The 20836-nt window shown below is 45.9% G+C and overlaps 1 protein-coding gene across 2 annotated transcripts in view; it reads right to left on the bottom strand.

Moving 5' to 3' along the window:
- Positions 1 to 20836, bottom strand: part of ACACA (acetyl-CoA carboxylase alpha) — a 575142-nt gene that overhangs the window by 302153 nt on the left and 252153 nt on the right. For both annotated transcript variants that reach the window (XM_069756397.1, XM_069756396.1), the window contains exon 34: positions 7542 to 7598. In XM_069756397.1, the coding sequence (XP_069612498.1) occupies positions 7542 to 7598 (57 nt within the window). The remainder of the gene's footprint in view (positions 1 to 7541; positions 7599 to 20836) is intronic.

The following is a 20836-nucleotide window of genomic DNA, read 5'->3' as shown; positions in this document are numbered from 1 at the left end:
AACCCTCTTTCCTTCAATAGTGACCTCTCAAATTCCACGCTGTCAGGTGGAGATTCTCTGACTGAGGGTGGAACACCGGTCCCTGAGACAGGAGGTCCAGAAGATCCAGAAGAACCCAGGGATCGGTGATCGATAGCATCCTCAGCCAGGAGAACCAGGCTCTTTTGGGCCAGAAGGGGGCTATTAGGATGAGTCTGGATCTGTCCTGCCTGATTTTCCGCAGGACTGCTGGAATGAGGATAGTGGGAGGAAATGCATATGCAAGAGTCTGTGTCCAGGGAATTGTGAATGCATCTACGGCCTGAGGGTTCCATCTGGATTCTAGGGAGCAGAAAGTTTCCACTTTTCTGTTGTGCACATTGGCAAAGAGGTCTATTACAGGGATTCCCCACAGATCTGTAATTTTGTTGAAGATGCCCTGATTTAGAGACCATTCCCCTTGTTTAGTTGGGTACGACTCAGGAAGTCTGCTTTCTGGTTCTCTACACCTTTAATGTGTAGGGCCGATAAGGATAGAAAGTTGTTTTGTACCAAGCTGAAAATTTCGGAGGTGGTTTTCATTAGTGTTTGAGACCTGGTCCCCCCCTGGTAGTTTAAGTAGGCTACTACTACTCTGTTGTCCGAAAATACTTGGACATGATGCCCTTGTAGCTTGTCTAGGAAGAATAGTAATGCATGATTTACTGCCCTCAGTTCTTTTTGGTTTGAGGAAGACCCGAGTTCCTGACTTGTCCATACCCCCTGAGCGACTGTGTTGTCCAGATGAGCCCCCCACCCTGTGTGACTTGCGTCTGTGGTAACTATCTGAGACACCTCTATCACCCAGGGAATCCCTTTTAACAGATTGCTGGGATTTAACCACCAAGCTAGGGAATGAATAGTAGCCAAACTTAGAGTTATGCGACCCTCTAACCGTCCCCTTAATAATTTCTGGTTCCTTAAAATGTCCCACTGGAGAGGTCTTGTGTGGAGCTGTGCCCACTGAACTGCTGGAAGGCAAGCAGAGAGGGAACCCAGTAATGACATCGCCTTTCTCAGAGTCATGGTAGGGTTTGCGTGAGCTTCTGACACTAGATTTATTATCTTTTGTTTTTTTTCTGGACTGGAAGGCGACACACTTGAGAACTTGAGTCCAAGGTGAGACCCAAAAATTCTTGAACCCTGGTTGGTTCTAGTTTTGACGATTGAAGGCTCACCAGCCAGCCTAATTTTTTTAAAGTGTCTATCACTCTGTTGCATTGCTGACGGCAGAGTAGGGCCGAGTTGCTCACAATCAGAAAGTTGTCAAAATATGGAATAATCAAGACGTCTTCCTCTCTCAGATGTGCCATCATCTCCACTATTAGTTTGGAGAAAATGCAGGGTGCAATTGATATGCCAAAGAGAAGAGCTCTGTATTGGTATTCCCTTATCTGCCCTTTTATGACTACTGCCAGTCTGAGGAATTTTTGAGAGTTCTTGTGGATGGGGACGTGATAGTTCTAGATCTCAGCAACGAGTATTATCATAAAACTGTTTGGAAACAGGTTTTTTATTGTTGACTTTATTGACTCCATTTTGAATCTCTGGTTCTTTGCATAAGTATTCAACTTCCGTAAGTTTATTATAGTCTGGAAGGTTCCGTCCAGTTTGGGAACCAGGAATAATGGGGAGTAAAATCCCTTCCCTCTCTCCAGAGGGGGGACTTCCTGAATGACAGCTTTGTCTATCAGTTTTAAGATTTCTAGTTCTAGAGCTTCTTGTTGTTGTGGAGAAGACCTCAGCGGTGTTACCACATAGTTTCAGGGGGGGGGGGTAGGGATAAAAATTCTATTCGAAGCCCTGCTCCTATTAAATTTGATACACAAGGGCTGGTCGAAATTTCCTCCCAGGCCGGGAGGAATTGAGACAATCTCCCTCCCACCCTGGGGGAGACGTCACTTGGGGGGGGGGGGGGGAGTTTCTATCCCGTGGGGAATTGCTGAAAAGGAATCCCCTGTCCTTTCTTTTCCCATCATCCCATCAGTTCTGTTCCCTTGGTGGTCTTCACCTAAAAAACTTCCTATTCCGAAAGGGCCGCTTAGTAAACGTTGGGGCCAGGATGGGGATCCTTTCTTTTTGTCACCTGCTTTTTGCAGGATATCGTTCAGAGTCTCTCCAAAAAGAAACTTGCCCTCACATGGGATTGAACAAAGTTTTTGCTTAGTTTGTAAATCACCTGGCCAGTTCTTTAGCCATAAGGTTCTACGCGCTGCATTTGAAAGAGCTGCAGATTTAGATGCTAATTTAATTGATCGGCCGATGAATCTGCCAAAAATGCAGCGGCTCCTCTAATCATAGGGATAGACTCTAAAATTTTATTTCTCGGCACCCCATCCCTAAGCTGTTTCTCTAAGTTATCAACCCAGATCATTAAGGATCGTGACATGCAAGCAGCTGCTATGGCTGGTCTTAAGCATCCTCCTGCCGACTCCCAGGCCCCTTTAAGAAAAGTATCCGCTCTTTTATCAAGAGGATCTTTCAGGGTTCCCATATCCTCAAATGGTAATGCGAACTTTTTTGAGGCCTTAGCTACCGCAACGTCGAGTTTGGGGGCTTTATCCCACGAGACAGAAGCCTCCTCTTCAAAGGGATATTTTCTTTTAGCCCCTTAGTGACGAAGCCAAATTTTTGAAATCTGACCAGTGTCACTTTATGTGGTAATAACTGCAACGCTTCAACAAATCCCAGTGATTTTCAGATTGTTTTTCGGGACACATTATACTTTATGATAATGGTAAATTTAGGTCAATATGTTTTGTGTTTATTTATTAAAATTATCAAAAATTTGAGAAAAATGTTAAAAAATTAGCAATTTTCTAAATTTGAATGATTATTCCTTTAATCCAGATGGTCATACCACAGGAAAACATTAATAAATAACATTTCCCTAATGTTTGCTTTAAATCATTACCATTTGTAAAATGTTCTTTTATTTTTTTAACATTTTAGGATGTTTAAAAATGTAGCAGAAATTTTTCATTTTTTCAAGGAAATTTACAAAATTTATATTTTTAGGGACCTATCCATGTTTGAAGTGACTTTAGGGTCCTATATATTAAGAAACCCCCAAACATGATACCATTTTCAAAACAGCACCCCTAGACAAATTGAAAACTGCTGTCAGTTAATTTATTAACCCTTCAGGTGCTTTACAGGAATTAATGCAAAGTGGTATGACAGAAATGAAAATGTGTATTTTTACCACCTAAATGCCTCTAACTTCTGAACAGATTACTAGAGCTGTCAGACTGTAAAGCTGCTATTTAGTCGTGAATTACCATGGCAAACATCAGGACCACAAAATCATGATCTGAGGGCACAAGTTTGGACAAAAAGGAAGCCCCCACACTCTGTTAACCATTTATAATGATGTAGTCACTATTGACAGCAGCATCTAAGGGGTTAAACAGATTTGAAAGGTGTAAACACTAATCGTGGCTAATGCAGCAAGTTGTCAGCTATAGTGTACAGTGGACAGCTGCTGGATTGTCACCTGTATGGGGATGCTATTCTCTTAAATCTCAGGTCAGTTAAAAGACGTATTTGGTGTCATTAAGGGGTTAATAGAGGGAACCGATGCGTTTTTCCCACTCCTTTTTAATTAACGCTTGTATGTTTTCATTAAGGGGAAACACTTTACGCTTTTTTTGGCATAGCCCTCCAAACATGATATCCTGTACAGTTTTATCAGGACGAGAGTCCAATACCCCCATTGTTGATCTTACTGCTTTTACGAGGCCGTCAACCTCATCTGGGGGGAAGCAATGACGACCTCCACTCTCATTATCCGAAGAAGAGAAGGATGAGTCCTGTGTATCTGAGTTTTTACTCTCAGAGCTGGAAGAGTCAGAATTCCTATAAGGAATAGGTTGTTTCCCACTGGCTTTCTTTTCACCTTTAAGGGAGTTAAATACAGTCTTGACCTCTGACTTAATTACGGATCATAACTCAGAGGCGAAGTTTGGGGTCTCCTCACAGAGGACTCGTTCTATACAGGAGTCACATAGCTTCTTATCCCAAGATTGCGGTAGAGCTTTCCCGCATAAGGGGCAGGTTTTGTGTTTTGTCTTCCCCGTTTTCTTCCTTGCCTAAGATAAATGGAGAAGGGGAACCCCAATTACAAAAAAGTGAGCTTTCACGAAGATCACTCACCAATCTGACGCAGCCACAGGTACCGGTTCTTGAGGAGGGGTAGGATCCTGAGGTGTGTGATCCGTAGGCGGTAGCTGGTTCACCACGCTAGAATTCTTGCTATGCTGCGTGGAATGGCTACCAGACCGAGAACTCCGGTTGTCAGCAGAAATTTGTTTCTTCTGTGTGTCCGACTTCGGCCGCTGATGATGGCGCTGCTGCTGCTGCGGCGGCTGGAGCTGCTGATCGCTGTCTTCCATGGTACTACCTTGGGATGGCATGCAGCAAGGAGCTTCCATGCGCACCTTCTTTTTAAAGTTTGGAACGCATGCGCGTGCAGTCAGGGACCCGGAAATGAAGAATTCCGGTTCCGGGGCAGCGCCATCTTGGTGTACTCAGTCACTGTGCCGCCCCCGAACCGGAAGTTCTCTTACCACCTCCGAAGCGGCGCCATCTTGGAAGGCAGGCGTCCTGTGTGCGGCAGAATGCCGGAGCCCCTAACTCCTATCCAGGGTGGCGGCTGCGCTTCCCCCCGCTCACGCTCCGGACCCACCGGTCATAGCTGTGGCGGCGGCCTCTCCGCTGCCAGAACTCGGACTGGCCGGCTCCGTATTCCTCGGTGAACTTTAGGTTCCGGTCTTCTTAGCAGGTACCGTCCTAGAAGTTTCCCCGTCAGGGACAGGAAAGCAAACTGATGCAGGGGAGAGGTACCACCCTTTTATCCTGTAGGTTTCCTGTCCCTGAAGGGCGGATCCCCTCTCCCTAGTAGTGCTGTCATGGGCGACTGAGAAAACATAATTATGTGCTTGTGTGTAGCCTTTTTATGTGTAGTGTGCTGTGTGATATCTATAATGATAATTTTTTATGTGTTGTGTGATGTCTGAATTTATCAGTTTGTATGTGTTGTGTTCTATCTGTAACTATCTTGTTTTGCTATGTGTTGTGTGTAGTGTGAGTTTGTGGTTCCACGATACATGAAAGAAACATACCAATTGTGACAAAAAAATGGCAAAATACATTAATATATACACATACATACACAAATACACACAGACATACATTCACATACACACACACACATACATACAAACACATACACACACACATACACACACATATACATACATACATACATACACACACATACACAAAAGAGAGTGAGGGAGAGAGAGCAAGAGAGCAAAATTATGTTTAAAACATATTTACCTCAGTGCGCTGCCGACGGGAGGAAGGGAGGGCTCCCAGAAGAAGACATGGCTGCTCTGGTAGGGCTTGGCTGGCTGGGCTCTGTAGCAGGAGAGCTGGCTGGGCTCTGTAGCAGGTTATAGCTGGCTGGCCTCTGTGGCAGGAGAGCTGGCTGGGCTCTGTGGCAGGAGAGCTGGCTGGGCTCTGTGGCAGGTTATAGCTGGCTGGCCTCTGTGGCAGGAGAGCTGGCTGGGCTCTGTGGCAGGAGAGCTGGCTGGGCTCTGTGGCAGGAGAGCTGGCTGGGCTCTGTGGCAGGTTATAGCTGGCTGGCCTCTGTGGCAGGCCCGTGGCTGGTTGGGCTCTGTGGCAGGAGAGCTGGCTGGGCTCTGTGGCAGGAAAGCTGGCTGGGCTCTGTGGCAGGAGAGCTGGCTGGGCTCTGTGGCAGGATAGCTGGCTGGGCTCTGTGGCAGGAGAGCTGGCTGGGCTCTGTGGCAGGAGAGCTGGCTGGGCTCTGTGGCAGGAGAGCTGGCTGGGCTCTGTGGCAGGTTATAGCTGGCTGGCCTCTGTGGCAGGAGAGCTGGCTGGGCTCTGTGGCAGGAGAGCTGGCTGGGCTCTGTGGCAGGTTATAGCTGGCTGGCCTCTGTGGCAGGAGAGCTGGCTGGGCTCTGTGGCAGGAGAGCTGGCTGGGCTCTCTGGCAGGTTATAGCTGGCTGGCCTCTGTGGCAGGAGAGCTGGCTGGGCTATGTGGCAGGAGAGCTGGCTGGGCTCTGTGGCAGGTTATAGCTGGCTGGCCTCTGTGGCAGGAGAGCTGGCTGGGCTCTGTGGCAGGAGAGCTGGCTGGGCTCTGTGGCAGGTTATAGCTGGCTGGCCTCTGTGGCAGGAGAGCTGGCTGGGCTCTGTGGCAGGAGAGCTGGCTGGGCTCTGTGGCAGGAGAGCTGGCTGGGCTCTGTGGCAGGTTATAGCTGGCTGGCCTCTGTGGCAGGCCCGTGGCTGGTTGGGCTCTGTGGCAGGAGAGCTGGCTGGGCTCTGTGGCAGGAAAGCTGGCTGGGCTCTGTGGCAGGAGAGCTGGCTGGGCTCTGTGGCAGGATAGCTGGCTGGGCTCTGTGGCAGGAGAGCTGGCTGGGCTCTGTGGCAGGAGAGCTGGCTGGGCTCTGTGGCAGGAGAGCTGGCTGGGCTCTGTGGCAGGTTATAGCTGGCTGGCCTCTGTGGCAGGAGAGCTGGCTGGGCTCTGTGGCAGGAGAGCTGGCTGGGCTCTGTGGCAGGTTATAGCTGGCTGGCCTCTGTGGCAGGAGAGCTGGCTGGGCTCTGTGGCAGGAGAGCTGGCTGGGCTCTCTGGCAGGTTATAGCTGGCTGGCCTCTGTGGCAGGAGAGCTGGCTGGGCTATGTGGCAGGAGAGCTGGCTGGGCTCTGTGGCAGGTTATAGCTGGCTGGCCTCTGTGGCAGGTTATAGCTGGCTGGCCTCTGTGGCAGGCCCTTGGCTGGCTGGGCTCTGTAGCAGGAGAGCTGGCTGGGCTCGGTGGCAGGTTATAGCTGGCTGGCCCCTGTGGAAGGTTTGTAGCTGGCTTCGCTCTCTGGCTCCTTTGTTCTTCAGTCTTGGCAGGGTGTGGTCTCTCTGGCTGGCAGTATGGCTGGAAATGAGTGAAGGCCTCAATGGCATTGCTTTATATATGTGTCCTGGGGGCAGGCAAAAAGTTTCTGAGCATGCTCAGTGTAAAAAGCCGGATCAGGGCGCCGGATCTGCCTTTTTCCGGCCCTTCTGGCTTTTTCGCCGCAGACAAAAAACGTTACAGTAGACGTTTTTCCCAGACGCCGGAATTGATAGTACGCCGGATCCGGCATCAAACCGGAAGGAACGATGGGCCATCCGGCGCTAATACAAGTCAATGGGGGAAAACCGGTTCCGGTTTTTCTCCCAAGAGCCGGATTTAGCCTGAAACAAAAAACCTGATGTGTGAAAGTAGCCTAAATTGTATGTTTTCTGAGGATCACCTTCAAAAAATGTTTTCATCTTTCTTTTGTAATGTCGAGTCCTATTGATCACACATTTATCACCCATCCCTGTATATAGGAAATAAATGTCATTTCTGGGAAAACCATTGTTATATGTAATAAAACCTGAATTAAAATGCGTATGTGTATCTGCACGCAGAATGAGTGTACACGTCTTACAATGCACATAGAGAGAAAACAAAGCAATACATCACCTTTTGTGCTACCAAAAAGGTCAGCCGACGAATTCCATGATCCATTAGCACAGCTTTCTATACAAACAAAAAGAAGAACATATTTTGGTTTTTTAAGATGAAAATTAAAAAAAAAAAAGTAAAATATGCAGGTTCGGCTAAACAAAAGTATAGAGAGGAGTTTTGGATACACTGTACAGTGTAAACATGGCCTTTTAGGAACTCATCTATTTTGGGTCTTAAAAGGTATCTAATCATGATAAATCCAAGCAGAGGCGCTTGGTGCACCCTTAGGTTGGCCGTGGCATTCATGTGCCGTCTCATCTACTTGTTTTGTGTTCTTCTCCACCTTCTTTGTTTTCTGTAAAACCAGAGTTGTTAATCAAGAAACATAGGATTGATGATAGATGTAAAATAAGTGGAAATGTTATCTGAACTACCGGCCTGCTCAAAGCGCCGATGCTTGGAATGTACAGCCATAATCTGCTGATAGAGTCCCTTTAAGTATTTAGTGGGTAGACTTTAGGCTGTTATAATTGTACAAAGTATGTTTAAAACTTCAAGACAAAACAACCAAAGACAATATTAGCATTTCTTCATAACTGGGTTTAAGAATTCAGTTTGTCTGTTCTATTCTAGAAATAGAATAACTAAATTCATGTCCAAAACAGATCAGCTGTGTAACTAATGCAAACAGAAGTAGACAGGTGCCAATGAGCGTCGGACTGGAGAACCTTGGGCCCACCAGAGAAAAATCATTTTTGGGGTCCACCTTGCATTTATATAGAAATAACACTAATTCTGTTGCAAAATGAGGTAATCTCAAACAAAGTGTTTATTAGCCTATCACGGTGACCTTCAAAAGAAACCTGAAGTCTCTTTTTCACATGTAAAGTGCCATGGAATAAATGGCGCTATAGTGAATAATAATAAAAATTAGTCAATAAATAACCAATTTGACTTAATGTATAAAAAACAAACTAAAGAAACACTCCAGGCATAAAAGAAACACTTATGTCTCATTCAGGGCCTGTTGGAAAGTTGCATAATTCAACAGTAAAAACTTTCAAGGCACATTTCCTTTAAATGTAAGTCCCACAAAGGGAACTTGCATGGATTTTGAGCACGGGGCCCCATCACACAGTGATGTAAGTGGTGAGGCAGACAAAATTCTGGCCATCTCTCCACTAACAGCGAAACAGATGTCTGTTCCATTTGTGAGAACCACATCTACTATTGTGTCACATCCTGGAAATGTGAGAGTACCCATTAAAATGCAATAACAAAAAATGAGTATTATGTACTAGATAAAAATAAATATTATATAAAGCCGGCTTAACCCCTTAGTGACAGAGCCAATTTGGTACTTAATGACCAGGCCAATTTTTGCAATTCTGACCACTGTCACTTTATGAGGTTATAACTCTGGAATGCTTCAACGGATCCCGCTGATTCTGACATTGTTTTTTCGTGACATATTGTACTTCATGTTAGTGGTAACATTTCTTTGATATTACTTGCGATTATTTATGAAAAAAATGGAAATATGGCGAAAATTTTTAAAATTTTGAAATTTTCAAACTTTGTATTTTTATGCCCTTAAATCAGAGAGATATGTCACGAAAAATAGTTAATAAATAACTAATTTAATTTACATCAGCACAATTTTGGAAACAAAATTTTTTTTTGTTAGGGAGTTATAAGGGTTAAAAGTTGACCAGCAATTTCTCATTTTTACAACACCATTTTTTTTTACGGACCACATCACATTTGAAGTCATTTTGAGGGGTCTATATGATAGAAAATAATGAAGTGTGACACCACTCTAAAAACTACACCCCTCAAGGTTCTCAAAACCACAATCAAGAAGTTTATTAACCCTTTACGTGCTTCACAGGAACTGAAACAATGTGGAAGGAAAAAATGAACATTTAACTTTTTTTGCAAACATCTTAATTCAGAACCATTTTTTTTATTTTCACAAGTGTAAAAACAGAAATGTAGCCATAAATTTTGTTATGCAATTTCTCCTGAATACGCCAATACCCCATATGTGGGGGTAAACCACTTTTTGGGCGCACCACAGAACTTGGAAGTGAAGGAGCGCCGTTTGACTTTTTCAATGCAGAATTGGCTGGAATTGAGATCGGACGCCATGTCACGTTTAGAGAGCCCCTGATGTGCCTAAACAGTGGAAACTCCCCACAAGTGACACCATTTTGGAAACTAGACCCCTTTAGGAACTTATCTAGATGTGTGGTGAGCACTTTGAACCCCCAAGTGCTTCACAGAAGTTTATAACGTAGAGCCGTGAAAATAAAAAATCGCTTTTGTTTACACAAAAATGATCTTTTCGCCCACAAATTCTTATTTTCACAAGGGTAACAGGAGAAATTAGACCACAAACGTTGTTGTGCGATTTCTCCTGAGTACGCCGATACCCAATATGTGGGGGTAAACCACTGTTTGGGCGCACCGCAGAGCTTGGAAGAGAAAGAGTGCCGTTTTACTTTTTCAATGTAGAATTGGCTGGAATTGAGATCGGACGCCATGTCGCGTTTGGAGAGCCCCTGATGTGCCTAAGCAGTAGAAATCCCCCACAAGTGACCCCATTTTGGAAACTAGACCCCCCATGGAACTTATCTAGATGTGTGGTGAGAACCTTGAATGCCCAAGTAACATAGTAACATAGTTAGTAAGGCCGAAAAAAGACATTTGTCCATCCAGTTCAGCCTATATTCCATCATAATAAATACCCAGATCTACGTCCTTCTACAGAACCTAATAATTGTATGATACAATATTGTTCTGCTCCAGGAAGACATCCAGGCCTCTCTTGAACCCCTATAAGTGCTTCACAGAAGTTTATAATGCAGAGCCGTGAAAATAAAAAATATTTTTTTTTTTCCACAAAAAAGATTTTTAGCCCCCAAGTTTTTATTTTCACAAGGGTAACAAGAGAAATTGGACCCCAAAAGTTGTTGTCCAATTTGTCCTGAGTATGCTAGTACCCCATATGTGGGGGTAAACCACTGTTTGGGCGCACGGCAGAGCTCGGAAGGAAGGAGCGCTGTTTTGGAATGCAGACTTTGATAGAATGGTCTGTGGGCATTATGTTGCGATTGCAGAGCCCCTGATGTACCTAAACTGTAGTAACCCCCCACAAGTGACCCCATTTTGGAAACTAGACCCCCCAAGGAACTTATCTAGATTTGTGGTGAGAACTTTGAATGCCCAAGTGCTTCACAGAAGTTTAGAATGCAGAGTCGTGAAAATAAAAAATATTTTTTTTCCACAAAAAAGATATTGTAGCCCCCAAGTTTTTATTTTCACAAGGGTAACAGGAGAAATTGGACTGCAATAGTTGTTGTCCAATTTATCCCGAGTACGCTGATGCGCCATATGTGGGGGTAAACCACTGTTTGGGCGCACGGCAGAGCTCGGAAGGGAAGGAGCGCCTTTTTGGAATGCAGACTTTGATAGAATGGTCTGTGGGCATTATGCTGCGATTGCAGAGCCCCTGATGTACCTAAACTGTAGTAACCCCCCCACAAGTGACCCCATTTTGGAAACTAGACCCCCCAAGGAACTTATCTAGATGTGTGGTGAGAACTTTGAATGCCCAAGTGCTTCACAGAAGTTTAGAATGCAGAGTCGTGAAAATAAAAAATATTTTTTTTTTCACAAAAAAGATATTGTAGCCCCCAAGTTTTTATTTTCACAAGGGTGTCATGATATGTACTTTTGCCCTGTCCTGTATTTGTATAATATGCCATTTGATGTATGTAACTGTTCTCTGGTTTCTATTAGCTGTAATTTATGTATTTTCTTGGCTGGGAGTTCACCTGTAACAATGTCTCCTTTCCCCAATACTTGCAGCCCTAAGCTCTAATGTAATTAAGCTTTGTCAACATCACTAGTGGAGAAATAGCCATTCTTCCTCACAGCAGGTGGCTAGTCAAATTTACATATTACATAGACTGCCTGGAGCCCACCAGTCTAGAATCTTCTGGTGGACCCAACCATTGAATAGAAGGTGTAACCCCTACCCCCTTCATGGGCGGATCCCAGGAGCTCAGACAATCCATTCTTATTTTGAGATCAGATGTGAGTTGATCCTTGAAGGAGAAGGAGTGGGGATTCTTAGCTGAGGCAAGACCCCATGTCCATCTGTGACTGCGAAAGCGAATGGGGCGAGACTTGAGCTGAGGACATATCTCGTCGCTCGTGAGATTGTTTTGGGATCCCTTGGACTAATTGTGGACTATTGCTTTGTTACCTGGCACAAGGATTATCGGGAGGTGCCCCCGAATATGTTCCGTTGGACTAATTGTGGACTATTGCTTTGTTACCTGGCACAAGGATTATCGGGAGGTGCCCCCGAACCTGTTCCATTGGACTAATTGTGGACTCTGAAGATCTACCTGCATGTGTTGTTCCAGCGTTCTTGATAATAAATCTGTTGAATCATCCCTCGGCCTGTTGTCCCTTCTTGCTCTGCCGTACACCCCGTCACAAAGGGTAACAAGAGAAATTGGACCCCAGAAGTTGTTGTCCAATTTATCCCGAGTACGCTGATGCCCCATATGTGGGGGTAACTGTTGTGAATTCTGTGGCAGAGCTCCCTCCTGTGGTCACAAGTGGTACTTCGGCTGATTCTCTCTGTGAGCTTCTGTTGGTGGAGGGAAGTGGTACTGCGGCTTCTGAGTTTCCTCCCTCAGGTGATCTGGTGAGGTCGTTAGGTGCTTCTCTACTTAACTCCACCTAATGCTTTGATCCTGGCTTCCTGTCAATGTTCCAGTGTTGGACTTGCTTTTCCCTGGATCATTCCTGTGGCCTGCTGCTCTGCATAGCTAAGTTCTTCTTTGCTATTTGTTTGCTATTTTTTCTGTCCAGCTTGTCTATTTTGTTGCTGGAAGCTCTGGGACGCAAAGGGTGTACCTCCGTGCCGTTAGTTCGGTACGGAGGGTCTTTTTGCCCCCTTTGCGTGGTTTTCTTTAGGGTTTTGTGTAGACCGCAAAGTTACCTTTTCTATCCTCGATCTGTTAAGAAAGTCGGGCCTCACTTTGATGAATCTATTTCATCTCTACGTTTGTCTTTTCATCTTAACTCACAGTCATTATATGTGGGGGGCTGCCTTTTCCTTTGGGGTATTTCTCTGAGGCAAGGTAGGCTTATTTTCTATCTTCAGGCTAGTTAGTTTCTCAGGCTGTGCCAAGTTGCATAGGCAGAGTAAGGCGCAATCCACGGCTGCCTCTAGTGTTGTTTGAAGAGGATTAGGGATTGCGGTCTGTAGAGCTCCCACGTCTCAGAGCTCGTTTTATGATTTTGGGTTATTGTCAGATCACTGTATGTGCTCTGACCGCTATGTCCATTGTAGTACTGAATTGCCTTTCATAACAGTACAGGAAGCCAAAAGTACTAATGATTCTCAATAGAGGGAAAAAAGAAGTTCTGAGACCATTTTTTTTTCTTTGCACTGTGTTTTGCCTTTTTTTTCCCCTAGACATTTGGGTGGTTCAGTACACAGGTGTAGCGATGGACATTAGAAGTCTGTCTTCATTTGTGGATCAGCTCTCGGCAAGAGTACAAAAGATTCAAGACACTATTGATCAGAAAGCTATGTTGGAACCAAGAATTCCTATTCCTGATTTGCTTTTTGGAGATAGAACTAAGTTTCTGAGTTTCAAAAATAATTGTAAATTATTTCTGGCCTTGAAACCTCGCTCCTCTGGTGATCCAGTTCAACAGGTTTTGATTGTTATTTCTTTTTTGCGCCGCGACCCTCAGGACTAGGCATTTTCTCTTGCGCCAGGAGATCCTGCATTGAGTAATATCGATGCGTTTTTCCTGGCGCTCGGATTGCTGTACGATGAACCTAATTCAGTGGATCAGGCAGAGAAAAATTTGCTGGCTCTTTGTCAGGGTCAGGATGAGATAGAGGTATATTGTCAGAAATTTAGAAAGTGGTCCGTGCTCACTCAATGGAATGAATCTGCGCTGGCAGCTATGTTCAGAAAGGGTCTCTCTGAAGCCCTTAAGGATGTCATGGTGGGATTTCCTATGCCTGCTGGTTTGAATGAGTCTATGTCTTTGGCCATTCAGATCGGTCGACGCTTGCGTGAGCGTAAATCTGTGCACCATTTGGCGGTATTACCTGAGCTTAAACCTGAGCCTATGCAGTGCGATAGGACTTTGACCAGAGTTAAACGGCAAGAACACAGACGTCTGAATGGGCTGTGTTTCTACTGTGGTGATTCCACTCATGCTATCTCTGATTGTCCTAAGCGCACTAAGCGGTTCTCTAGGTCTGCCACCATTGGTACGGTACAGTCAAAATTTCTTCTGTCCGTTACCTTGATCTGCTCTTTGTCATCGTATTCTGTCATGGCATTTGTGGATTCAGGCGCTGCCCTGAATTTGATGGACTTGGAGTATGCTAAGCATTGTGGGTTTCTCTTAGAGCCCTTGCAGTGTCCTATTCCATTGAGAGGAATTGATGCCACGCCTTTGGCCAAGAATAAGCCTCAATACTGGACCCAGCTGACCATGTGCATGGCTCCTGCACATCAGGAGGTTATTCGCTTTCTGGTGTTGCATAATCTGCATGATGTGGTCGTGTTGGGGTTGCCATGGCTACAAGCCCATAATCCAGTATTAGATTGGAAATCCATGTCGGTGTCCAGCTGGGGTTGTCAGGGGGTACATGGTGATGTTCCATTTCTGTCAATTTCGTCATCCACCCCTTCTGAGGTCCCAGAGTTCTTGTCTGATTACCGGGATGTATTTGATGAGCCCAAGTCCGATGCCCTACCTCCGCATAGGGATTGTGATTGTGCTATCAATTTGATTCCTGGTAGTAAATTCCCAAAAGGTCGACTGTTTAATTTATCCGTGCCTGAGCACGCCGCTATGCGCAGTTATGTGAAGGAATCCCTGGAGAAGGGGCATATTCGCCCGTCATCGTCACCATTAGGAGCAGGGTTCTTTTTTGTAGCCAAGAAGGATGGTTCGCTGAGACCTTGTATAGATTACCGCCTTTTAAATAAGATCACGGTTAAATTTCAGTACCCCTTGCCATTGTTATCTGATTTGTTTGCTCGGATTAAGGGGGCTAGTTGGTTCACCAAGATAGATCTTCGTGGTGCGTATAATATGGTGCGAATCAGGCGAGGAGATGAATGGAAAACTGCATTGAATACGCCCAAGGGTCATTTTGAGTATCTAGTGATGCCATTCGGACTTGCCAATGCTCCATCAGTGTTTCAGTCCTTTATGGATGACATCTTCCGAGAGTACCCGGATAAATTCCTGATTGTGTACTTGGATGACATTTTGATCTTCTCGGATGATTGGGAGTCTCATGTGAAGCAGGTCAGAACAGTTTTTCAGGTCCTGCGTGCTAATTCTTTGTTTGTGAAGGGATCAAAGTGTCTCTTTGGTGTGCAGAAGGTTTCATTTTTGGGGTTCATCTTTTCCCCTTCTACTATCGAGATGGATCCTGTTAAGGTCCAAGCCATCCATGATTGGACTCAGCCGACATCTCTGAAAAGTCTGCAAAAGTTCCTGGGCTTTGCTAATTTTTATCGTCGCTTCATCTGCAATTTTTCTAGTATTGCCAAACCATTGACCGATTTGACCAAGAAGGGTGCTGATTTGGTCAATTGGTCTTCTGCTGCTGTGGAAGCTTTTCAAGACTTGAAGCGTCGTTTTTCTTCTGCCCCTGTGTTGTGTCAACCAGATGTTTCTCTTCTGTTCCAGGTCGAGGTTGATGCTTCTGACATTGGAGCAGGGGATGTTTTGTCGCAGAGAGGTTCTGATTGCTCAGTGATGAAACCATGCGCTTTTTTTTCCAGGAAGTTTTCGCCTGCTGAGCGAAATTATGTTGTGGGCAACCGAGAGTTGCTGGCCATGAAGTGGGCATTCGAGGAGTAGCGTCATTGGCTTGAAGGAGCTAAGCATCGCGTGGTGGTATTGACTGATCATAAGAACTTGACTTATCTTGAGTGCGCTAAGCGGTTGAATCCTAGACAGGCTCGTTGGTCGCTGTTTTTTGCCTGTTTTGACTTTGTGATTTCGTACCTTCCGGGCTCTAAAAATGTGAAGGCGGATGCTCTGTCTAGGAGTTTTGTGCCCGACTCTCCGGGTTTGTCTGAGCCGGCGGGTATCCTCAAGGAAGTAGTAATTGTGTCTGCCATCTCCCCTGATTTGCGGCAGGTGCTGCAAAAATTTCAGGCTAATAAACCTGATCGTTGTCCAGCGGAGAGACTGTTTGTCCCTGATAGGTGGACCAATAAAGTTATCTCTGAGGTTCATTGTTCGGTGTTGGCTGGTCATCCTGGAATCTTTGGTACCAGAGAGTTGGTGGCTAGATCCTTTTGGTGGCCGTCTCTGTCGCGGGATGTGCGTGTTTTTGTGCAGTCCTGTGGGATTTGTGCTCGGGCTAAGCCCTGCTGTTCTCATACCAGTGGGTTGCTTTTGCCCTTGCCGGTCCCGAAGAGGCCTTGGACACATATCTCTATGGATTTTATTTCTGATCTTCCCGTTTCTCAAAAGATGTCAGTCATTTGGGTGGTCTGTGATCGCTTTTCTAAGATGGTCCATCTTGTACCCTTGTCTAAATTGCCTTCCTCCTCTGATTTGGTGCCATTGTTCTTCCAGCATGTGGTTCGTTTACATGGCATTCCAGAGCATATCGTTTCTGACAGAGGTTCCCAGTTTGTTTCAAGGTTTTGGCGAGCCTTTTGTGGTAGGATGGGCATTGACTTGTAGTTTTCCTCGGCTTTCCATCCTCAGACTAATGGCCAGACCGAACGAACCAATCAGACCTTGGAAACATATCTGAGATGCTTTGTTTCTGCCGATCAGGATGACTGGGTGTCCTTTTTGCCTTTGGCTGAGTTCGCCCTTAATAATCGGGCCAGCTCGGCTACCTTGGTTTCGCCATTTTTCTGCAATTCTGGGTTCCATCCTCGTTTCTCTTCAGGACAGGTTGAGTCTTCGGACTGTCCTGGTGTGGATACTGTGGTGGACAGGTTGCAGCAGATTTGGACTCATGTAGTGGACAATTTGACCTTGTCCCAGGAGAAGGCTCAACGTTTCGCTAATCGCAGACGCCGTGTGGGTCCCCGACTTCGTGTTGGGGATCTGGTTTGGTTATCTTCTCGTCATATTCCTATGAAGGTTTCCTCTCCTAAGTTTAAACCTCGTTTCATTGGTCCGTATAGGATTTCTGAGGTTCTTAATCCTGTGTCTTTTCGTCTGACCCTTCCAGATTCTTTTTCCATACATAACGTATTCCATAGGTCATTGTTGCGGAGATACGTGGCACCTATGGTTCCATCTGTTGATCCTCCTGCCCCGGTTTTGGTGGAGGGGGAATTGGAGTATATTGTGGAGAAGATTTTGGATTCTCGTGTTTCTAGACGGAAACTCCAGTATCTGGTTAAATGGAAGGGTTATGCTCAGGAAGATAATTCCTGGGTTTTTGCCTCTGATGTCCATGCTCCCGATCTTGTTCGTGCCTTTCATGTGGCTCATCCTGGTCGGCCTGGGGGCTCTGGTGAGGGTTCGGTGACCCCTCCTCAAGGGGGGGGTACTGTTGTGAATTCTGTGGCAGAGCTCCCTCCTGTGGTCACAAGTGGTACTTCGGCTGATTCTCTCTGTGAGCTTCTGTTGGTGGAGGGAAGTGGTACTGCGGCTTCTGAGTTTCCTCCCTCAGGTGATCTGGTGAGGTCGTTAGGTGCTTCTCTACTTAACTCCACCTAATGCTTTGATCCTGGCTTCCTGTCAATGTTCCAGTGTTGGACTTGCTTTTCCCTGGATCATTCCTGTGGCCTGCTGCTCTGCATAGCTAAGTTCTTCTTTGCTATTTGTTTGCTATTTTTTCTGTCCAGCTTGTCTATTTTGTTGCTGGAAGCTCTGGGACGCAAAGGGTGTACCTCCGTGCCGTTAGTTCGGTACGGAGGGTCTTTTTGCCCCCTTTGCGTGGTTTTCTTTAGGGTTTTGTGTAGACCGCAAAGTTACCTTTTCTATCCTCGATCTGTTAAGAAAGTCGGGCCTCACTTTGCTGAATCTATTTCATCTCTACGTTTGTCTTTTCATTTTAACTCACAGTCATTATATGTGGGGGGCTGCCTTTTCCTTTGGGGTATTTCTCTGAGGCAAGGTAGGCTTATTTTCTATCTTCAGGCTAGTTAGTTTCTCAGGCTGTGCTGAGTTGCATAGGCAGAGTTAGGCGCAATCCACGGCTGCCTCTAGTGTTGTTTGGAGAGGATTAGGGATTGCGGTCTGCAGAGTTCCCACGTCTCAGAGCTCGTTCTATGATTTTGGGTTATTGTCAGATCACTCTATGTGCTCTGACCGCTATGTCCATTGTAGTACTGAATTGCCTTTCATAACAGGTAACCCACTGTTTGGGCGCACGGCAGAGCTCAGAGGGGAGGGAGCACCATTTGACTTTTTGAGCGCAAAATTGGCTGTCGTGTTTGGAGACCCCCTGATGTACCTAAACAGTGGAAACCCCCCAATTCTAGCTCCAACCCTAACCCCAACACACCCCTAACCCTAATCCCAACCTGATCCATAATACTAATCACTAACCCTAACCATAATCACAACCCTTACCCCAAAACAACCCTAATATCAACCCTAACCATAACCCTAATCAAAACCCTAAATCCAACACACCCGTAATCCTAATCTCAACCCTAACCTCAAACCTAACCCTAATCCCAATACACCCCTAATCACAACCCTAACCTTAACCCTAATCCCAAACCTAACCCTAATCCCAAGCGTAACCCTAATGCCAACCCTAACCCTAATACCAACCCTAATCCAAACCCTAACCCTAATCCCAGCTCTAACCCTAACTTTAGCCCCAACCCTAGCCCTAACTTTAGCCCCAACCCTAACCCTAAGGCTACTTTCACACTTGCGTCGTTTGGCACTCCGTCGCAATCCGTCGTTTTGGACAAGAAACGGATCCTGCAAATGTGCCCGCAGGATGCATTTTTTGCCCATAGACTTGTATTGCCGACGGATCGTGACGGATGGCCACACGTCGCGTCCGTCGTGCACTGGATCAGTTGTGTTTTGGCGGACCGTCGGCACAAAAAAACGTTCAATTCAATTAAACGTTTTTTTGTACGTCGCATCCGCCATTTCTGACCGCGCATGCGTGGCCGTAACTCCGCCCCCTCCTCCCCAGGACATAGATTGGGCAGCGGATGCGTTGAAAAACTACAGCTGCTGCCCACGTTGTGCACAATTTTCACAACGTGCGTCGGTATGTCGGGCCGACGCATTGCAACGGCCCCGTACCGACGTAAGTGTGAAAGAAGCCTAACCCTAAATTTAGCCCCAACCCTAACCCTAAATTTAGCCCCAACCCTAACCCTAAATTTAGCCCCAACCCTAACCCTAGCCCTAGCCCTAACCCTAACCTTAGCCCTAACCCTAGCCCTAACCCTACCCCTAACCCTAGCCCTACCACTAACCCTACCCCTAACCCTACCCCTAATTTTAGCCCCAACTGCTGTTCTCCTGCCGGCCGGCAGATGGAGACAGATGGCGGGCGCACTGCGCATGCGCCTGCCATTTTCTTCTGCCGGCGGCCAGGAGGAGCAGCAAGAGGATCCAGGGACACAGGTGAGTATGATAGGGTCCCTGAATCCCCCTATTTCTCTGTCCTCTGATGTGCGATCACATCAGAGGACAGAGAATTACACTTTACTTTTTTTTTTTTTTTTTGCGGTCGCCGGTAAACAGTTAATTACCGGCGATCGCAAAACAGGGGTCGGTAAAACCGACCCCGATCATGCTCTTTGGAGTCTCGGCTACCCCCGGCAGCCGAGACCCCAAAGATTCTCACGGGGCCGGCCGGCGGGCGCACTGCGCATGCGCCCGCCATTTTGAAGATGGCGGCGCCCACCGGGAGACACGAGGAGCATCGGGGGAGATAGGTGAGTATTGGGGGGCTACCTGGGACCCCTTTTCTCTGTCCTCCGATGTGCGATCACATCGGAGGACAGAGAAATTAAAAAGAGATCGCGTTTTTTTTTTGCGATCGCCGGTAAACGGTTAATTACCGGCGATCGCAAATGCGGGGTGGGTAAAAAAAACCCCGAATCATGTTCTCTGGGGTCTCGGCTACCCCCAGCAGCCGAGACCCCGGAGAAAATCCGACTCTGGGGGGCGCTATTCACTTTTTCCACAGCGCCGTTAATTAACGGCGCTGTGGTTTAAGTACCCTTAGCGGCCGCCGTTAAAAGGCGTATCGGCGGTCACTAAGGGGTTAACTGAACAAAATGTATAATTCCCAAAGAAATAGGAATTTCACCTTTCTCAATTTTAAAAATTGGAAAACAAATTTGCCTACAAGCCATCTCAGCATATTATTAGCATATACTCAGTAATGCAAATACACAAAATTTGCTGAAAGCATGTTGAGAATATGCTGGGATCACACAGCACCACCAATGAAGCAGCACATCAAACTTGCCCCACCAATAACACTGTTAGGACCCCTTCACATGTCCATTTAAAACACGTATGTGTTACACCAATATCAGTGTCACCAGTGTACAAGGACATATAAAAGGTACACACACACAGAAACATTCAGTTTATATACAGTATGCTCACATACATATACACAATATAGTGCACACAGTATACAAATATAATATACACAGACACACATCCTATATACTGTATGTACATGCATACAGTCATGGCCAAAAGTATTAACACCCCTGCAATTCTGTCAGATAATACTCAGTTTCTTCCTGAAAATGATTGCAATCACAAATTGTTTGGTATTATTATCTTCATTTAATTTGTCTTAAAAGAAAAAAAACACAAAAAGAATTGTCCTAAAGCCAAATTGGATATAATTCCACACCAAACATAAAAAGGGGGTGGACAAAAGTATTGGCACCATTCGAAAAATCATGTGATGCTTCTCTAATTTGTGTAATTAACAGCACCTGTAACTTACCTGTGGCACCTAACAGGTGTTGGCAATAACTAAATCACACTTGCAGCCAGTTGACATGGATTAAAGTTGACTCAACCTCTGTCCTGTGTCCTTGTGTGTACCTCATTGAGCATGGAGAAAAGAAAGAAGACCAAAGAACTGTCTGAGGACTTGAGAAAACAAATTGTGAGGAAGCATGAGCAATCTCAAGGCTACAAGTCCATCTCCAAAGACCTGAATGTTCCTGTTTCTACTGTGCGCAGTGGCATCAAGAAGTTTAAAGCCCATGGCACTGTGGCTAACCTCCCTAGATGTGGATGGAAAAGAAAAAATG

This window comes from Ranitomeya imitator, chromosome 3, assembly GCF_032444005.1.
Source record: "Ranitomeya imitator isolate aRanImi1 chromosome 3, aRanImi1.pri, whole genome shotgun sequence".
Taxonomy (NCBI): Eukaryota; Metazoa; Chordata; class Amphibia; order Anura; family Dendrobatidae; genus Ranitomeya; species Ranitomeya imitator.
This window is presented reverse-complemented; position numbering and strand designations above follow the sequence as displayed.